This window comes from Piliocolobus tephrosceles, chromosome 12, assembly GCF_002776525.5.
Source record: "Piliocolobus tephrosceles isolate RC106 chromosome 12, ASM277652v3, whole genome shotgun sequence".
NCBI classification, from domain to species: Eukaryota; Metazoa; Chordata; class Mammalia; order Primates; family Cercopithecidae; genus Piliocolobus; species Piliocolobus tephrosceles.
The window spans coordinates 24,110,944-24,125,172 of record NC_045445.1 but is presented as its reverse complement, the minus strand read 5'-3'; the positions used below and the strand labels follow the sequence as shown (position 1 = coordinate 24,125,172).

The following is a 14,229-nucleotide window of genomic DNA, read 5'->3' as shown; positions in this document are numbered from 1 at the left end:
CTTTGTCTCTGTCTTCATTTACTATTTTCTCCTTTGCCAACTCTTGAAATTACATTCTCCAGAGAGTAATAAAGAGAAGATGTCTATGAAATTGAGACTGGACTCTTAAAGTGCACTTTGATGAGACAAGAATGAGTGCATTGTGTTTTCCCACTGCCATTCATGGTCATAATGCCAGTACTAAACATTGGGCAGGTGGTTCTTTCTTAAACATGAATAAACAAGCAAGTGGCTCATTTGGAAGTTTCTACAGGCAAAAAGCTAAAAGAAAGGCTTAAAATAGAAGCCTGTTCCCAGGGTTCTAATCATCTTACAGGTGTAAAGTTCTGGCTACTTTTTTTGTACTGGAACAGAGCCCGGCTCATTGTAGGCACTCAGATATTTGTGGAATTAATAGTTCTTCATCTTTATCCATTCATTAAGTTGTTCAATATTTATTATGTATCTATTACGTCTAGATTCTGGGACTATAAAATGACTAAGACATAGTGTCTGTTTTCAAGCTTACATTATAGAGGAAGAACAGATTTGTAAGTAAATAATTCCAGTAGGACCTAAATACTATGTGAGAGATAAACAAAATGCTGTGTGGGAGCACAGAGGAGGAACAGCCTTACCTAGAGGATTTGCCAAAGGCTTCATAGCAGAAATGACACTTGACCTGAGACAGAGGAAGAGTCGATGTTACCATGAGGATAAGGCATTATACATTTTGACAAATGTATAATATGTATCTATCATTATAGAATCATATGGAATGGTTTCACTGCCCTAAAAATCCTCTATGTTCCTCTTATTCATTCCTTCCTCTCCCCTAACCTCTGGCAACCACTGAGGCTTTTTACTGTCTCCATGTTTTTGCATTTTCCAGAATGTCGTATAGTTGGAATCATACTTTTCAGACTGGCTTTTTAAACTTACTTATATGCATTTAAGGTTCCTCCATGTCTTTTCATGGCTTGATAGGTCATTTCTTTTTAGCACTGAATAATATTCCGCTGTCTGGATGTACCAGTTTATTCATTCACCCACTGAAGGACATCTTGGTTGCTTCCAAGTTTTGACAATTATGAATCAAACTGCTATAAATATTTGTGTGTAGGGTTTTGTGTAGACATTTTCAACTCATTTAGGTAAATATAATACCAAGGAGCACAATTGCTAGATGGTATGATAAGAGTATGTTTAGTTTTGTAAGAAACTGCCAAACTGTCTTGTGAAGTGGCTGTACCATTTTGCATTCCCAACAGCAATGAATGAGAGCTATTGTTGCTCCACATCTTCTCCAGCTTTTGGTGCTGTCATCAGTTTGGATTTTGGCCCTTCTGATAGGTGTGTAGTGGTATCTCATTGTTTATATTATTAATTTTTAAAAACATTTACTATATTCATCAGATACCCTACTTATCCCCAAATTAGCAAAAGGGAACCCATTTCTTTTCACAATAGTACAGGCTGAAAATAGTTTCTTTTTCTGTTGCCCAGGATGGAGTGCAGTGGTGTGATCTTGGCTCACTGCAACCTCCACCTCCCGGGTTCAAGCGATTCTCCTGCTTCAGCCTCCTGAGTAGCTGGGATTACAGGCGCCCGCCACCATACCTGGCTAATCTTTTTGTATTTTCAGTAGAGACTGGGTTTCACTATGCTGACCAGGCTGGTCTCGAATGCCTGACTTCAGGTGATCCATCCGCCTCAGCCTCCAAAGTCCTGGGATTACAGGTGTGAGTCACTGTGCCCGGCCTGAAAATAGTTTCTTGAAGGATTTATATCCATTGCAAAATGGCTTTAATTCACCTCAACCTAAATATTATTCCTTCAGAAAAACCTTCCAGTGATTTCCTCTCCCCTAATGTAAATAACTTTCCTCATTATAATTTCATATACCACATATCAGAATTTATATCTATGTATTATATGTGTGTGATTATTTCACTAATTTCTGTATCTCCCCTCATTTGGGGTTCCATGAAAATAGGGATTATGTCAGTTTTGTTCACTACTGGGTTCTCAGTGCTTTATACAGTTATGTGCACTTAGTACACATTTGTTAAATGAGTAAATGAATTGGTCTGTATCCAAAGGATCTGATTAAATGCCTAAAACATAGGAAAGGTTCAACAAATATTGTGGAATTTAAATTGAATTAAATTAAAATTTGATTAACTGGGCGTGGTGGCCTGTAATCCCAGCTACTAGGGAGGTTGAGGCAGGAGAATCGCTTGAACCCGGGAGGCGGAGGTTGCAGTGAGCCAAAATCACGCCACTGCACTCCAGCCTGGACGACAGAGCAAGACCCCATCTCAAAAAATAAAAAAATAAAATAAATTTTGAATTATTAGGAAAACGGCTGTAAGCTAAGGATTACTAAAGGTATGAGCAAGTAGGGCAGTGTTTTCCATGCTTTTAGTACCATATATCTGCTGGTGACTTCCAAATATACATCCTCAACCCATACTTCTCCCTTGAACTCCATACTTCTATGTCCCACTGCTTATTTTATATCACTCTTAAAGTCTAATAGGCACAAATTGGGTTCAGTGGCACACATCTGTAGTCCCAGCTAACCCAGGAGGCAGAGGCGGGAGGATCACTTGAGCCCAGGAGCTCAAGGCCAACCTGGACAACATAACAAGACCCTGTCTCTAAAAAATAAAGTCTAAATGACACTTCACAAAACAAAATTCTGGATTTGCCCCTAAAAACCCTTTTAGTGGCTCAGGCCTTGAAGTAATCCCTAATTCTGCCTGCTCTCTTCCACAACCCACATCCTTTCCCCTAGCAAGTCGTATTTGAAGGGATAAAATGATAACCAAAATTTGTAGGTTGTAAGATGCAAAAACTTTCAACTTTTTCCCCCTTTTTCTGAGAGGCTGGAGAATGAAACAACTCAGATAATAATAGCTAATTAATAGTTTAATAATTATTAACTATTAATAATAGGTAATACAGAGTATGGGTTTTATTATATGCCAGGTACTGTTTAAGTATATTGTGTTTATACTCTGTCTACATCCTTATAACCAGCCCTTTGAGAGTAGGTACAATTCTGCTTTTTCAGATGAGAAACTGAGGCACAGAAAGGTGAAATACTTTTGCCTCTAAAACATGACAGAGTCAGTGTTCTAGCCCAGGCAGTCTGGCTCATGATCCCATACTTACAATCACTATGCTTGAAGTGTACTGACTTAACCTTGTCCAGTGTCACTTAAAGTTTATGGCAGGTGAGCAGTAAAGAATATTGATTTCATTAATTCCCCTATCTTTATAGCACCCTGGGAGAAAGAAAGTCAATAGTTTTTGTGGTTGGTCACTCTTTATCACTTAACGGTAATACTGGATTAAGATTATTTTCCTGGAGACCTGTGACTGCAAATACATCACTTCCCCTTTCTCCACTTTCTCCCACTTCTCCCTCTTCCCTTTGTTGGCCTTTCTTCTCCATGACTTCCTTCACTGCTCCACCCCCTTCTTCCTCCAGTCTGAGGACAGTTCACTAGGGGTAGCACAACAGGGTTCAAAAAGAGGGTCTTGCAGTCATAGATGACACACCAGAACAACATGAACTTCTTCCTGTCGTATGTAAGACCATTTGTTGAAGAATGTGGAATTATTGATACAGATGCCACTAGTTTGAAATTCAGTAATTTGGACATGGGGCTAGGCTTTCCACCCTTTCTCCTCCAATGGAAAGAAAAATTTTCTTATGCTTATAAACAAATTTATAGGAGGAATGATTACTATGAACCTGATTATAATTAAATCTCTATTCACCAAAGCATGTCACTTAAGGGGTAATATTTTTATTAGCCTAATCCAGTCAGGATGTTTCATGTAAATTAAAGTAATAAAATTACTGGGTATTAAAAAATAAATATCTTCATGTCTTCTCAAAATGGCCGTTTCTCTCTCTCTCTCTCTCTCTCTCTATGTGTGTGTGTGTGTGTGTGTGTATTTTTTGTTTGTTTGTTTGTTTGTTTTTGAGATGGAGTCTCCCTCTGTCACCCAGGCTGGAGTGCAGTGGTGCAATCTTGGCTCACTGCACCCTCCGCCTCCCGGGTTCAAATGATTCTCCTGTCTCACTCAGCCTCTCAAGTAGCTGAGATTACAGGCATGCGCCACCACACTCGGCTAATTTTTGTATTTTTAGTAGAGACGGGGTTTCGCTATGTTGGCCAGGCTGGTCTTGAACTCCTGACCTCAGGTGATCCACCCACCACGCCCTCCAAAAGTGCTAGGATTACAGGTGTGAGCCACCTCACCCGGCCAATAATTTTTATTTCTGAGGTTTCACTGTTAAAAGATATTTCTTCTCGCTATTCAGTGTCTCAGCATCAGAATTCAGTTGTATTTTGGACTGTGCTTTAGTTAGTATAAACACTTCATGCATCCTTGTCTCCCATTTATTTTGTAAATAAGAAAAACCATTTAACACTTTCATTGTATAAGATTACTAAGGGACCTGGTAATATTAAAGTGGTGGTTGGAATTTTGGATAAGAAATGTTTGGATTATGAGTCTGTTTTTCACATTTGAAATGATCTCAGAGCCATTCAGCTATAATCTCTTGGTTTAGTTTTCTCACCTTTTTTAAAAACTACTTCTGAGATGGTATAATACCCATTTGCTTTTCTATAGGAAATGCTTTCATATTTGTTGAATGACTCAATGGACACATCTGCAAAAATACTAAGGAGGGATTGGTGGGTAAAAGTGCATTGAACAGTTTTGTTAGACAGCATGGCATTTTACTGGGCCTGTGACTGTGTTATGTCAACAGGTTTATCAGCTTTTTAGTGGCTTAATGTCAACACAGTTGAGATAGAACTGGAACTGATATGGATGTTTCATGGTAAATGAGAACTGTGATTCAATCATGGGATTGTTGGGCAACATATACCAAATAAAAACAAACCTAAGCAGATGAAGAGAGCCCCTCAGGCTCTTGGCCCTACGGGGTTTTAGTTTCCCCAGTGCTTGATAGCAAGTGAATCCCATCTGCCCCATTGTGTACAAGGCGTTTTGAAACAAACAGGAACTGCTTTGTGCATTAAAACAGACTCTTAGACTCTTAGCAGCTGCATCAGTCGTTTCTAGGACTCCTCATGAGAGGGCTCTTTGAGCCCAGTGGCTGATTATGGTCCCAACAGCTTGTAAATCTAGGGAACATATGGCTGAGTAGTAGCATGTTAAGCTCTCATGCACTTTACCCTGCCATGGTTGATCCATTAGGTGAAGCATATCTTGCCCTTTCAGCAAACTGCAAGGCTATGGCTTCAAGGCTTCATTCAGCAAATTCAGGAATGGTTTCTTAGCTCTGTGTGAAAATGTTTTCTTATTCTCATGTCTACTTAGCATTTTATGGAGCAACTTCGTCCGAAAATTTTAAGAACCAAAACACTGAAATCGATATCTGGATATCACACTGCGCTGTATTGATGATGAAGCTGTACTCTGTGAGAGGCATTCTTAAACTACTGTGTTCTGTTAGTTCAGATTTCTGAATTTGCAGAAGGCAGATGAACCCTAGCAGTAGGCCGTATCAAAAAGTTTTCTTTTGTAAAATAATAATAATAATAATAATAATAATAATAATAATAATGATAAAATAAAAAAAGCAACTTGTTAACTTCCTTAGTATGGTTTATTCTTTCAGGAAGCCATGTGCTTTTATCTCTTTGGGATATTCCTATCAGTGTGGTCTGTTCATTTATGGCTCACCTATGACTTCTCTTAGCAGATATCTCAGGGAAATGTTACACTTCAAGAAATGCCAGCAGAAATGTGAATCAAAATTCTTGGCCCGGTGCAGTGGCTCATACGTGTAATCCCAGCACTTTGGAGGGCCGAAGTGGGTGGATCACGAGGTTAGGAGTTCCAGACCAGCCTGGCCAATATGGTGAAACGCTGTCTCTACTAAAAAAATACAAAAAGTTAGCTGGGAGTGGTGGTGTGCACCTGTAGTCAGAGCTACACAGGTGGCTGAGGCAGGAGAATCGCTTGAACCTGAGAGGCGGAGGTTGCAGTGAGCCAAGATTGTGCCACTGCACTCCAACCTGGGCAACAGAGTGAGACTCCATCTCAAAAAAAATTACTTATAAATATTTAATGCTCCTTGATCTAGTAATACTGCTTGGTGAATTTATTGTAAGGAATGGGACAGAGACATGCCAATGATTTATACACAAAGATATTTATCATGGTATTATAACAGAAATTAGAAATAACCTAAGTTTTAGCACACTATAGGGAAATAGTTAAAGTATTGTATCATTTGTTGAAAAAGCATGTAACCATTACAAGTTGTGTTTTTGAAAAAGACTTGATGACATAGGAAAATATACACAATATAATGTTAAGTGAAAAAAACAGATGAAGGAGAATAACAGTGGTCATCTCTGGATAGTATAATTATGGGTACCTTTGTGATTTCCTATGTTTGCAAAATTTTTTTAATGAACAAAAGTTGTTTTTATAATTGTAAAAGAAATAGTAAACATCATTTATATATCAATCTATACCTCTAGAAGATATCCCAGCAAAGCTGGGGCAATTTTAGTACATAGCTCTCAATAAATGTTTGTGAGATAGGTAAGTGGATGGACAGACAGACGAATGAATGAATGACAATTGGCATTTGTAGGCACCACCATTGAATTTATAAGATTGCAGAAATAACAAGTGAAGATTTGTTAATTAAAAGGAGAAAATTCCAGACCAGTCAGCAGTTTGAAGGATGACGTGGAAAGTACTGAAGGAGCCACAAAATTGAGTGGCTGACAGTAGCCGAGGAATTGTGGTCTGTCATTAGGTCCATTGCTATTCTTGTTTCTGCTGATTCTGTGTGTGTCCTTAAGTATCTTGTGCCTGCTGTTTTCACTGGTCTCTATTCAGTTTGGCCAGTGACTGAGCATGGTGAGAATGAAATCAAGGTCATGAGTTCAATTCCCATTTGAACCAGTTAACACTTCTCCTTCTAGGGAGGAGATATCCCAAGGCTATCTCTGGCTGACACTGGACATATGGACAAGCAGGGGTGTGGTGGTCAGGGCAACCTGCCTCTAACACTTCTGAAACCACTTAAAACACCTCTGTACAGAGGGCTATAGTGTCCTTATGTTTTTTGAGAATAGTCCTCTGAAATTGAGGTGTTGATATGTATAACATTTCCTACCTAAGGAATTAATATAAAACTTAGTCATGTTACAATTTTTATTACAAATTCAGCCTGGTGCAGTGGCTTCCTCCTGTAATCACAGCACATTGAGAGGCTGAGGTGGGAGGATCACTCAAGACGATCATGAACAACATAGGAAGACCCTGTCTCTACAAAATATAAATAAATTAGCTGGGCATGCTGGCATGTGCCTGTGTTCCCAGTTACTCAGGAAGCTGAGGTGGGAGGATCGCTTGAGACTGGGAAGTTGAAGCTATAGGGAGCCATGATCACAACACTGCACTCCAGCCTGGGTGATGAGCGAGACCCTGTCTCTTAAAACAAAAACACCACAAATTCACAGTAAGCTGTTCATGGAAATAATAAATGGGACTGATTGGCCTACATTGCATCCTACAAGGTATTACAATATCTGGGATGTTTTTATCACCTTGCTGAACTAAATCTGGCTTCTCGGTAAGCCCATCAGGAGATAACAGTAGATGTGTGAATGAAATCTAAATGTTTCCAGTACATTCCCTTGTCTGTGAAGGAGCCTGCATCAAAGAAAGCCATTAGACTTTTGCGTAGCATCCTGTATGTCTGCTCTTGGTGACTTATTAAACACAGTGTTTTGAGACGGAGTCTCACTCTGTCACCCAGTCTGGAGTGCAGTGGCGCGATCTCGGCTCACTGCAATCTCGGCCGCCCAGGTTCAAGCGATTCTCCTGCCTTAGCCTCTTGAGTAACTGGGATTACAGGCACCTGCCATTGCGCCCAGCTAATTTTTGTATTTTTAGTAGAGATGGGGCTTCACCATATTGGTCAGGCTGGTCTTGAGCTCCTGACCTCATGATCCACCTGCCTCAGCCTCCCAACATGCTGGGATTACAGGCGTGAGCCACCGTGCCGGGTGAAACACAGTGTTTTTAATTATGATTACTCTTAAATCCAATTACCATACTAGTGCCAGTGCCTTGTTTGTATCTGCTCTGTCTTGATACTGCTAAGGTATTAGATTTATTGTTTGTCTTTTTTAACCTGAATCACCTCTCATTACTCATTTTTAAAAATCTTATTCAGGGGTTGAGGAATTCATAGTTCTGAGTCCAATCGTCCTTGTCCTATATGACATAATATCTGAATATGAGGGACTCCCTTAAATGGGTCAACTGTTTAGTTCAGGGTGTTTAAGGAAGAGGAAGAGAACTGACATTTTTAAGCACTAACAGTGTGCTGTAGTTTACTAGATATTTACGTATATATTATCTGAGTTAATCTTCAATATAACCATGTAAAGTAGGCATTATTACCCCAGTTTGATGAATGAGGGATCTAGTTTGAGAATTAAAATGACTGAATTATCATTTGAACACTGGTCTGTTGGATTTCAAGACCTGTGATTTTTCCACTGCACATACTGACTCCCAGGGGTAGCAGAGTTTCTTAGATTGAACCTAATAACACACTGATCACATGTCCTCCCCTCCCCTCCTGCTTTTCTGTATTTAAATATATATATATATTATTTTTAATTGATAAATAATTGTATATATTACATGGGGTACAAAGTGATGTTGATATATATATGTTTAAAATGTGGAATGATTAAATCAGGCTAATTTACTTTTTTTTTTTTTGAGACAGAGTCTCGCTCTGTCACCTAGGCTGGAGCACGGTGGCACGATCTCTGCTCACTGCAAGCTCTGCCTCCCGGGTTCACGCCATTCTTCTGCCTCAGCCTCCCAAGTACCTGGGACTACAGGTACCTGCCACCATGCCCGGTTAATTTTTTGTTGTTGTTGTATTTTTAGTAGAGACGGGGTTTCACCATGTTAGCCAGGATGGTCTTGATCTCCTGACCTCATGATCCGCCCGCCTTGGCCTCCCAAAGTGCTGGGATTACAGGCGTGAGCCACTGCGTCTGGCCTTTTTTTTTTTTTTCTAAAAGGACGTTGGCTTCAGAATTAACTTTAATTTTCATTCTATTTTGCTTATATTACCTTGATAAGATCAGTCATTTGTAGCAAGGCCAGGATTTAAGCTTTGAACCACCAGTAAGGAGGGCATTGGTTTGAGCCTGCTTTCAATTTTGTCCAAAATCCAGTTATTCATATTTTACCTAGTTTCCAGTAACTCATAATACAATCCAAGAATGTGCCTTACTGCTGGCCTGGTACTTGCTGGATGCTCAGCATTTCAAAGCATATTGGGTTCCATCATCCACTTGAGAGCCAAAAAGTTCTTCAGTTGTAGGAACACGATGCTTGCTATGGTGAAAGAAAGTATGTTTCTCCTCTGGGCCAGACTGGTAAGCAAAGCGACTGCAAAAAATTTACCAAAGGTGGGTTGATGTGTATGTAGTAGAATAGATCAATGAGAAACAGACCATTTGGGCTGAAGAAGATATAGGGTGAAGGTAGGGAGAAGGAAATTTTCAAGAGTAGGGAAACCGAAAGGGATGATCATTATCCTCTGAATGACTGAGGAAAGAAAGCTGAGAGTTAATCTAAGACGAATGGGGATTAAGAAAATCCGAGTGCAAAGCATAGTGGTGTGGTGACATCCTTTGAAAGGAGGGTGGCTGGATTCCATCCACAGCTAAACATTATAATTTGTGATTAGAATGAAAATTTTCAAGGGCCTCTTGGAGTTAGCCATTACACGTTGGATTCAAATACATCCTCAGGTTATTAATTTAGGGATATTGAGGGATTAACCAACCTAAGGTTGTTTCGGTATCAAATCCTAGACAAGTTAGTTCATACCGGTTTGGTTTCTTCTTGCCTTCTTTTGTTGTCAACTTGGGCAGCTTTCTGGGGCAATATTACAGTTTAAGGTCTTGAGAGCCAAACTCTCTAGCAATCCACTGTGGAGACCAGGAGGTTTTGGAGAGGGTTACAGGGAAGCTCAGGAAAGCAGAGAGCGGTTCCTGAGTGTCTTTGCCATTCTGTTCTTGAATTTTTGCTGCCAGGTTGCCCAGAGGGAAACTGAGCATAATTTCCATCTGCCAACCTTGTCATTTTCTGTACCCCACAGAAAGGAGGATGAGGCACCTGCTCCTCAGCTGGTCTCCCGTGCAACAGTTTCTTAGGAAAATGTAAATTGGGGAGTAAGTGGAAGGAGCCCTGAGGAGCAAAGTCACTCCAGTCTGGAGAGCTTGGCTGTGCCTGCCTTGGTACCCACCTTTTTTCTCTCCCTTTCCCTCCCAGTGCCTCAGAATTTGTGATCCAGCATTGTCATCAGCAAGTAGCTACAAGTGACATATGAGGCCATCTTAAGGGAAGGGGCAGCAGAGAGTTAAAAGGTGGTGGATTGGGACTGTTAACAGCAGAAGTAATCACAAGATAGTGTTTCTTTGGCAAATAGCCTATTTTGAACATCATGAGGTGTGGGAAAACACAAGCTTTAGATGAATTGAGGTTTCTACCTTTTAGGCACATTCACCATATAAAATCTCTGATTAATATCAGTAAGGGCAGGAGGAGGAGGGACTCCTAACCTTGCCAAAGCAATTACTGTAGTAAATCACTATAGTAAACAGTTAAAAATAACAGAAACTCATTTCTCTAGTGCTGTTCAGTATGGGAGCCACTAGCCACATGTGGCTACTGAGCATTTGAAATATGGCTAGTTTAAATTGAGATTTTCTTGTAAAGGCAAAATACATACCATATCTCAAGGACTTAGTATGAAAGAAAAACAGCATAATTTTTATATTGATGACATGTTGAAAGCAATATATTGGTTATATTGGGATAAATAAAGTATTAGTTTTGCCTGTTTCTTTTTACCTTTATAACACAGTTACTAGAACATTTAAAATTATGCATGTGGCTCACATTATATTTCTGTTGGACAGTGCTGCTCTGGTATACTAAAAAATAGAATTTGATCTATAAGCATCTTTTTAGCAGTACATTTCTTGCTTTAAGTAAGTGTACCTGTACATCAGAGACAGGCTCATTTCAAAAGAAGGACAGGGAGGAGTGGCGATTTGAAAATGGGGAAACCGATTATAGAAGAAAGTCAGGACCCTGCCTCAGTTACCTCTCAGTCTGGGGGTGGGGGATGCTGGGACAGGAGTCAGTTGCCTGAAGCAAGTGCTCTCATCCCCATAACTCCTGTTGATCTAGCTGGGGCTCCAGAGCGGGGAGGAGAAAGGCACTTTGAAACTTCTCTGCCCTTACCATCTTAGCCATCAAACTCTGAGTTGGAGATAGTGACGATGTGACAGGAACGTTCCCTGGGCCTCTCTGGGCCACCATTCCTGGCCGAGAGAAAGAGGAGGAATGAGGTGAGCGCCTTCTTCACTCCCAGGGCCATGTGGTAGAGCTGCAGTCGCACCTCCTTCTGCCGATAGGCATAGATGAGTGGGTTGAGCAGGGAGTTGCCCACGCCAAGCAGCCACAGGTACCGTTCCAGCACTAGGTAAAGGTGACACTCATGGCAGGCCACCTGCACAATGCCAGTGATAAGGAAGGGGGTCCAGGATAGAGTGAAGCTCCCAATGAGAACAGACACAGTGCGGACAGCTTTGAAGTCGCTGGGAGTCCGTGGGGGTCGATAACCTCCAGCCATAGCTCCTGCATGTTCCATCTTTCGGATCTGCTGACTGTGCATGGAGGCAATCTTGAGCATGTCGCAGTAGAAGAAGACAAAGAGGAGCATGGCTGGGAAGAAGCCAGCGCAGGAGAGGGTCAGCACGAAGTAAGGGTGAAATACAGCAAAGAAGCTGCAGGACCCTTTGTAGGCGGTCTGCTGGAACATGGGGATTCCAAGTGGGAGGAAGCCAATGAGGTAAGACACCAACCACAGCCCGGCAATGCAGGCCCCGGCCACGAACCCATTCATGATCTTCAAGTAGCGGAGGGGCTGCTTGATGGCAAGGTACCTGTCAAAGGTGATCAGCATGACTGTGAGGACAGAGGCAGCCGCAGAGGAAGTGACAAATGCCATCCGCAGGCTGCACAGGGTCTTCTGTGTGGGCCGAGAAGGGCTGGAGAGCTGTTCTGTGAGTAGGCCTGAGATGGCCACACCAATCAAGGTGTCAGCCACAGCCAGATTCAAGGTGAAGCAGAGATTGACACCATCACTCTTGTGGATCAACAGCAGCACAGCCACAGCCACTAGTGTGTTAGTAGCAATGATGAGGGAGGCCAGGACAGCAAGGATCACTCCAAATGAGAAAGATGACTCCATGTCTCGAAGTGGCAGGACTTCACTTACCAGGGCATGCTGTCTTTCCAGCCGAAATTCTCATGGGCCAGGAGAAGAGCTGTGGGTTCAGAGCTACAACACGATTCCAGCCTTCACTGGCAGTCCAGGCTGGCAGCTTGCCATCTTTGGGATCCTACAGGTCATGAAGAATTACTCACCCTCTCTTTTCGGTCCTCAGCCTCCTGCCTCTCCAGCTCTCTAAAGGCAGCAACCTCAGTACAGACCTCCCCCTGGGCCCTGAACTAGTCCCTCCCCCTCCAACCACCAAGTTACTAGACAACTCCCAAGTAGCTGTACATGCTGTCTCGCCAGGCCCTCTCCCTTCAATGGTGCTTCAGGGACTCTGGAGGGACAGGGACATTCATCGGGTCTCCTGTCTGTCAAAAGATATAATTGACTCCAATCATACTTTTTTCTTCCTCCATATCTTGACATTAAATTTCTACTTTCCTTCCAAAACCTCGAGTACCAGCTTAAATAACTAATCTCAGCTTAATTAAGCTTTTTCTTAATAATTAATTCTCAATTACTATTATGAATTGCTTTTAATTAAGCAAGATGCTCATGATCAGTTGAAGTGGGAAGTGAGGGCAGGTGAGCTTTTTGAGTATGAGGGGCCCCAGCATACTTTCAAGAGTGCTACCACACATTTAAGCTGTTTCTTACCTTTTGCTTCCTAGCTCCTCAAATTCCAATTCTCTCAAGTAGGGCGTGCTGTTCCCCCGTTTCTCATCCCTTGGAACCCATTTGAGGATTCAGGACAGGAAAAACAGGGACAAAAACTGTTAACAGCTGTCATTCAGTTTAGAGCCCATTTGCCACCTCGTGCTGCTGTCTCTCAAGTATACTCATTGATAATTATTTCTGCAGCATGTTGGGCCAGGTCTCTGGTCAGTGAATAGTGGCTGCTGGGCTTGCCTTTCTTAATCCTATAGACCCAAGGTATCTCTGTGGGAGGAGGAGAAGAGGAGATGAGCTGCATTCTGGGAAGTGTCTGTTTGATGTTTGGCTATGGAATTTTCCATTTTCCAGGAATAGGAACGTGGGGGCGGTTAAGGGGGGAAGGTTAGACCAAAGGGCGACTGTGTTGCTGAAGCAGGTAAGATGCACTCCAGAGGGGCAGCTGCATAAGTCACTCCTGTTTTAGGATGTGTATCTATTTGCTTGAGTACATTAGAACTAACCTTTCGCCTGCCACTCTCATCTTGGATACCAAGAAGAGAGGGGTGGGGAGAAGAGTGGTTAGAAGCTTATTTACTCAGTTCAGGTGAGAGCACAAATGGGGAAGGTTAGTGTTTGAAGTGAGGGAGTAGAGAGCAAGGTGCAGAGTTGGAGGCAAATATATTCCAGGACGTTTTGACAGTCTGAGAGGGCCTTTGGCAGATGTCTCTCCTAAAAAAGGATCAGAAAGACTGTGTTGTGGGGACTCAGTATTCTAGTTGCCAGCCTGAAAACAGTTCTTATTCTTGTGTACGCCCATTGGGAGACTGATTCCAGTTGCTTAGAACCTAGCCTAATTTTATACCTGGACCTAAGGTGTGCTTGGGTTTCCCCAGCTCTTGACTCCACAGAGTCAAGTTAGCCCTTTTCAAGCCCATGTTCAAACTTGAGAGTGTATCAGAATCACCTGGAGGGTGTCTTAAAACCCAGGTTCTTGGGCCCTACTCCCAGAGTTTCAGGTCATTGGTGAGTCTGAGAATCTGCATCTTTCTTTTCTTTCTTTTCTTTCTCTCTCTCTCTCTCTCTCTCTCTCTCTCTCTCCCTCCCTCCCTCCCTTCCTTCCTTCCTTCCTCCCTCCCTCCCTCCCTTTCTTTCTCTCTCTCTCTCTCTTTCCTTCCTTCCTTCCTTCCTTCTTT

The 14,229-nt window shown here is 42.0% G+C and overlaps 1 protein-coding gene across 1 annotated transcript; it reads right to left on the bottom strand.

The window, feature by feature from the left end:
- Positions 1 to 11,258: 11,258 nt before the first annotated feature.
- Positions 11,259 to 12,474, bottom strand: GPR119 (G protein-coupled receptor 119). The gene has a single exon (XM_023198741.1). It carries the CDS (start codon positions 12,353 to 12,355, stop codon positions 11,348 to 11,350), a length of 1,008 nt encoding a protein of 335 aa, XP_023054509.1. The 5' UTR covers positions 12,356 to 12,474; the 3' UTR covers positions 11,259 to 11,347.
- Between the last annotated feature and the right edge of the window lie 1,755 nt (positions 12,475 to 14,229).

Coding starts and splice junctions, on each gene's coding strand:
- GPR119 (XM_023198741.1), bottom strand. CDS start 12,355: ATGGAGTCATCTTTCTCATTTGGAGTGATCCTTGCTGTCCTGGCCTCC.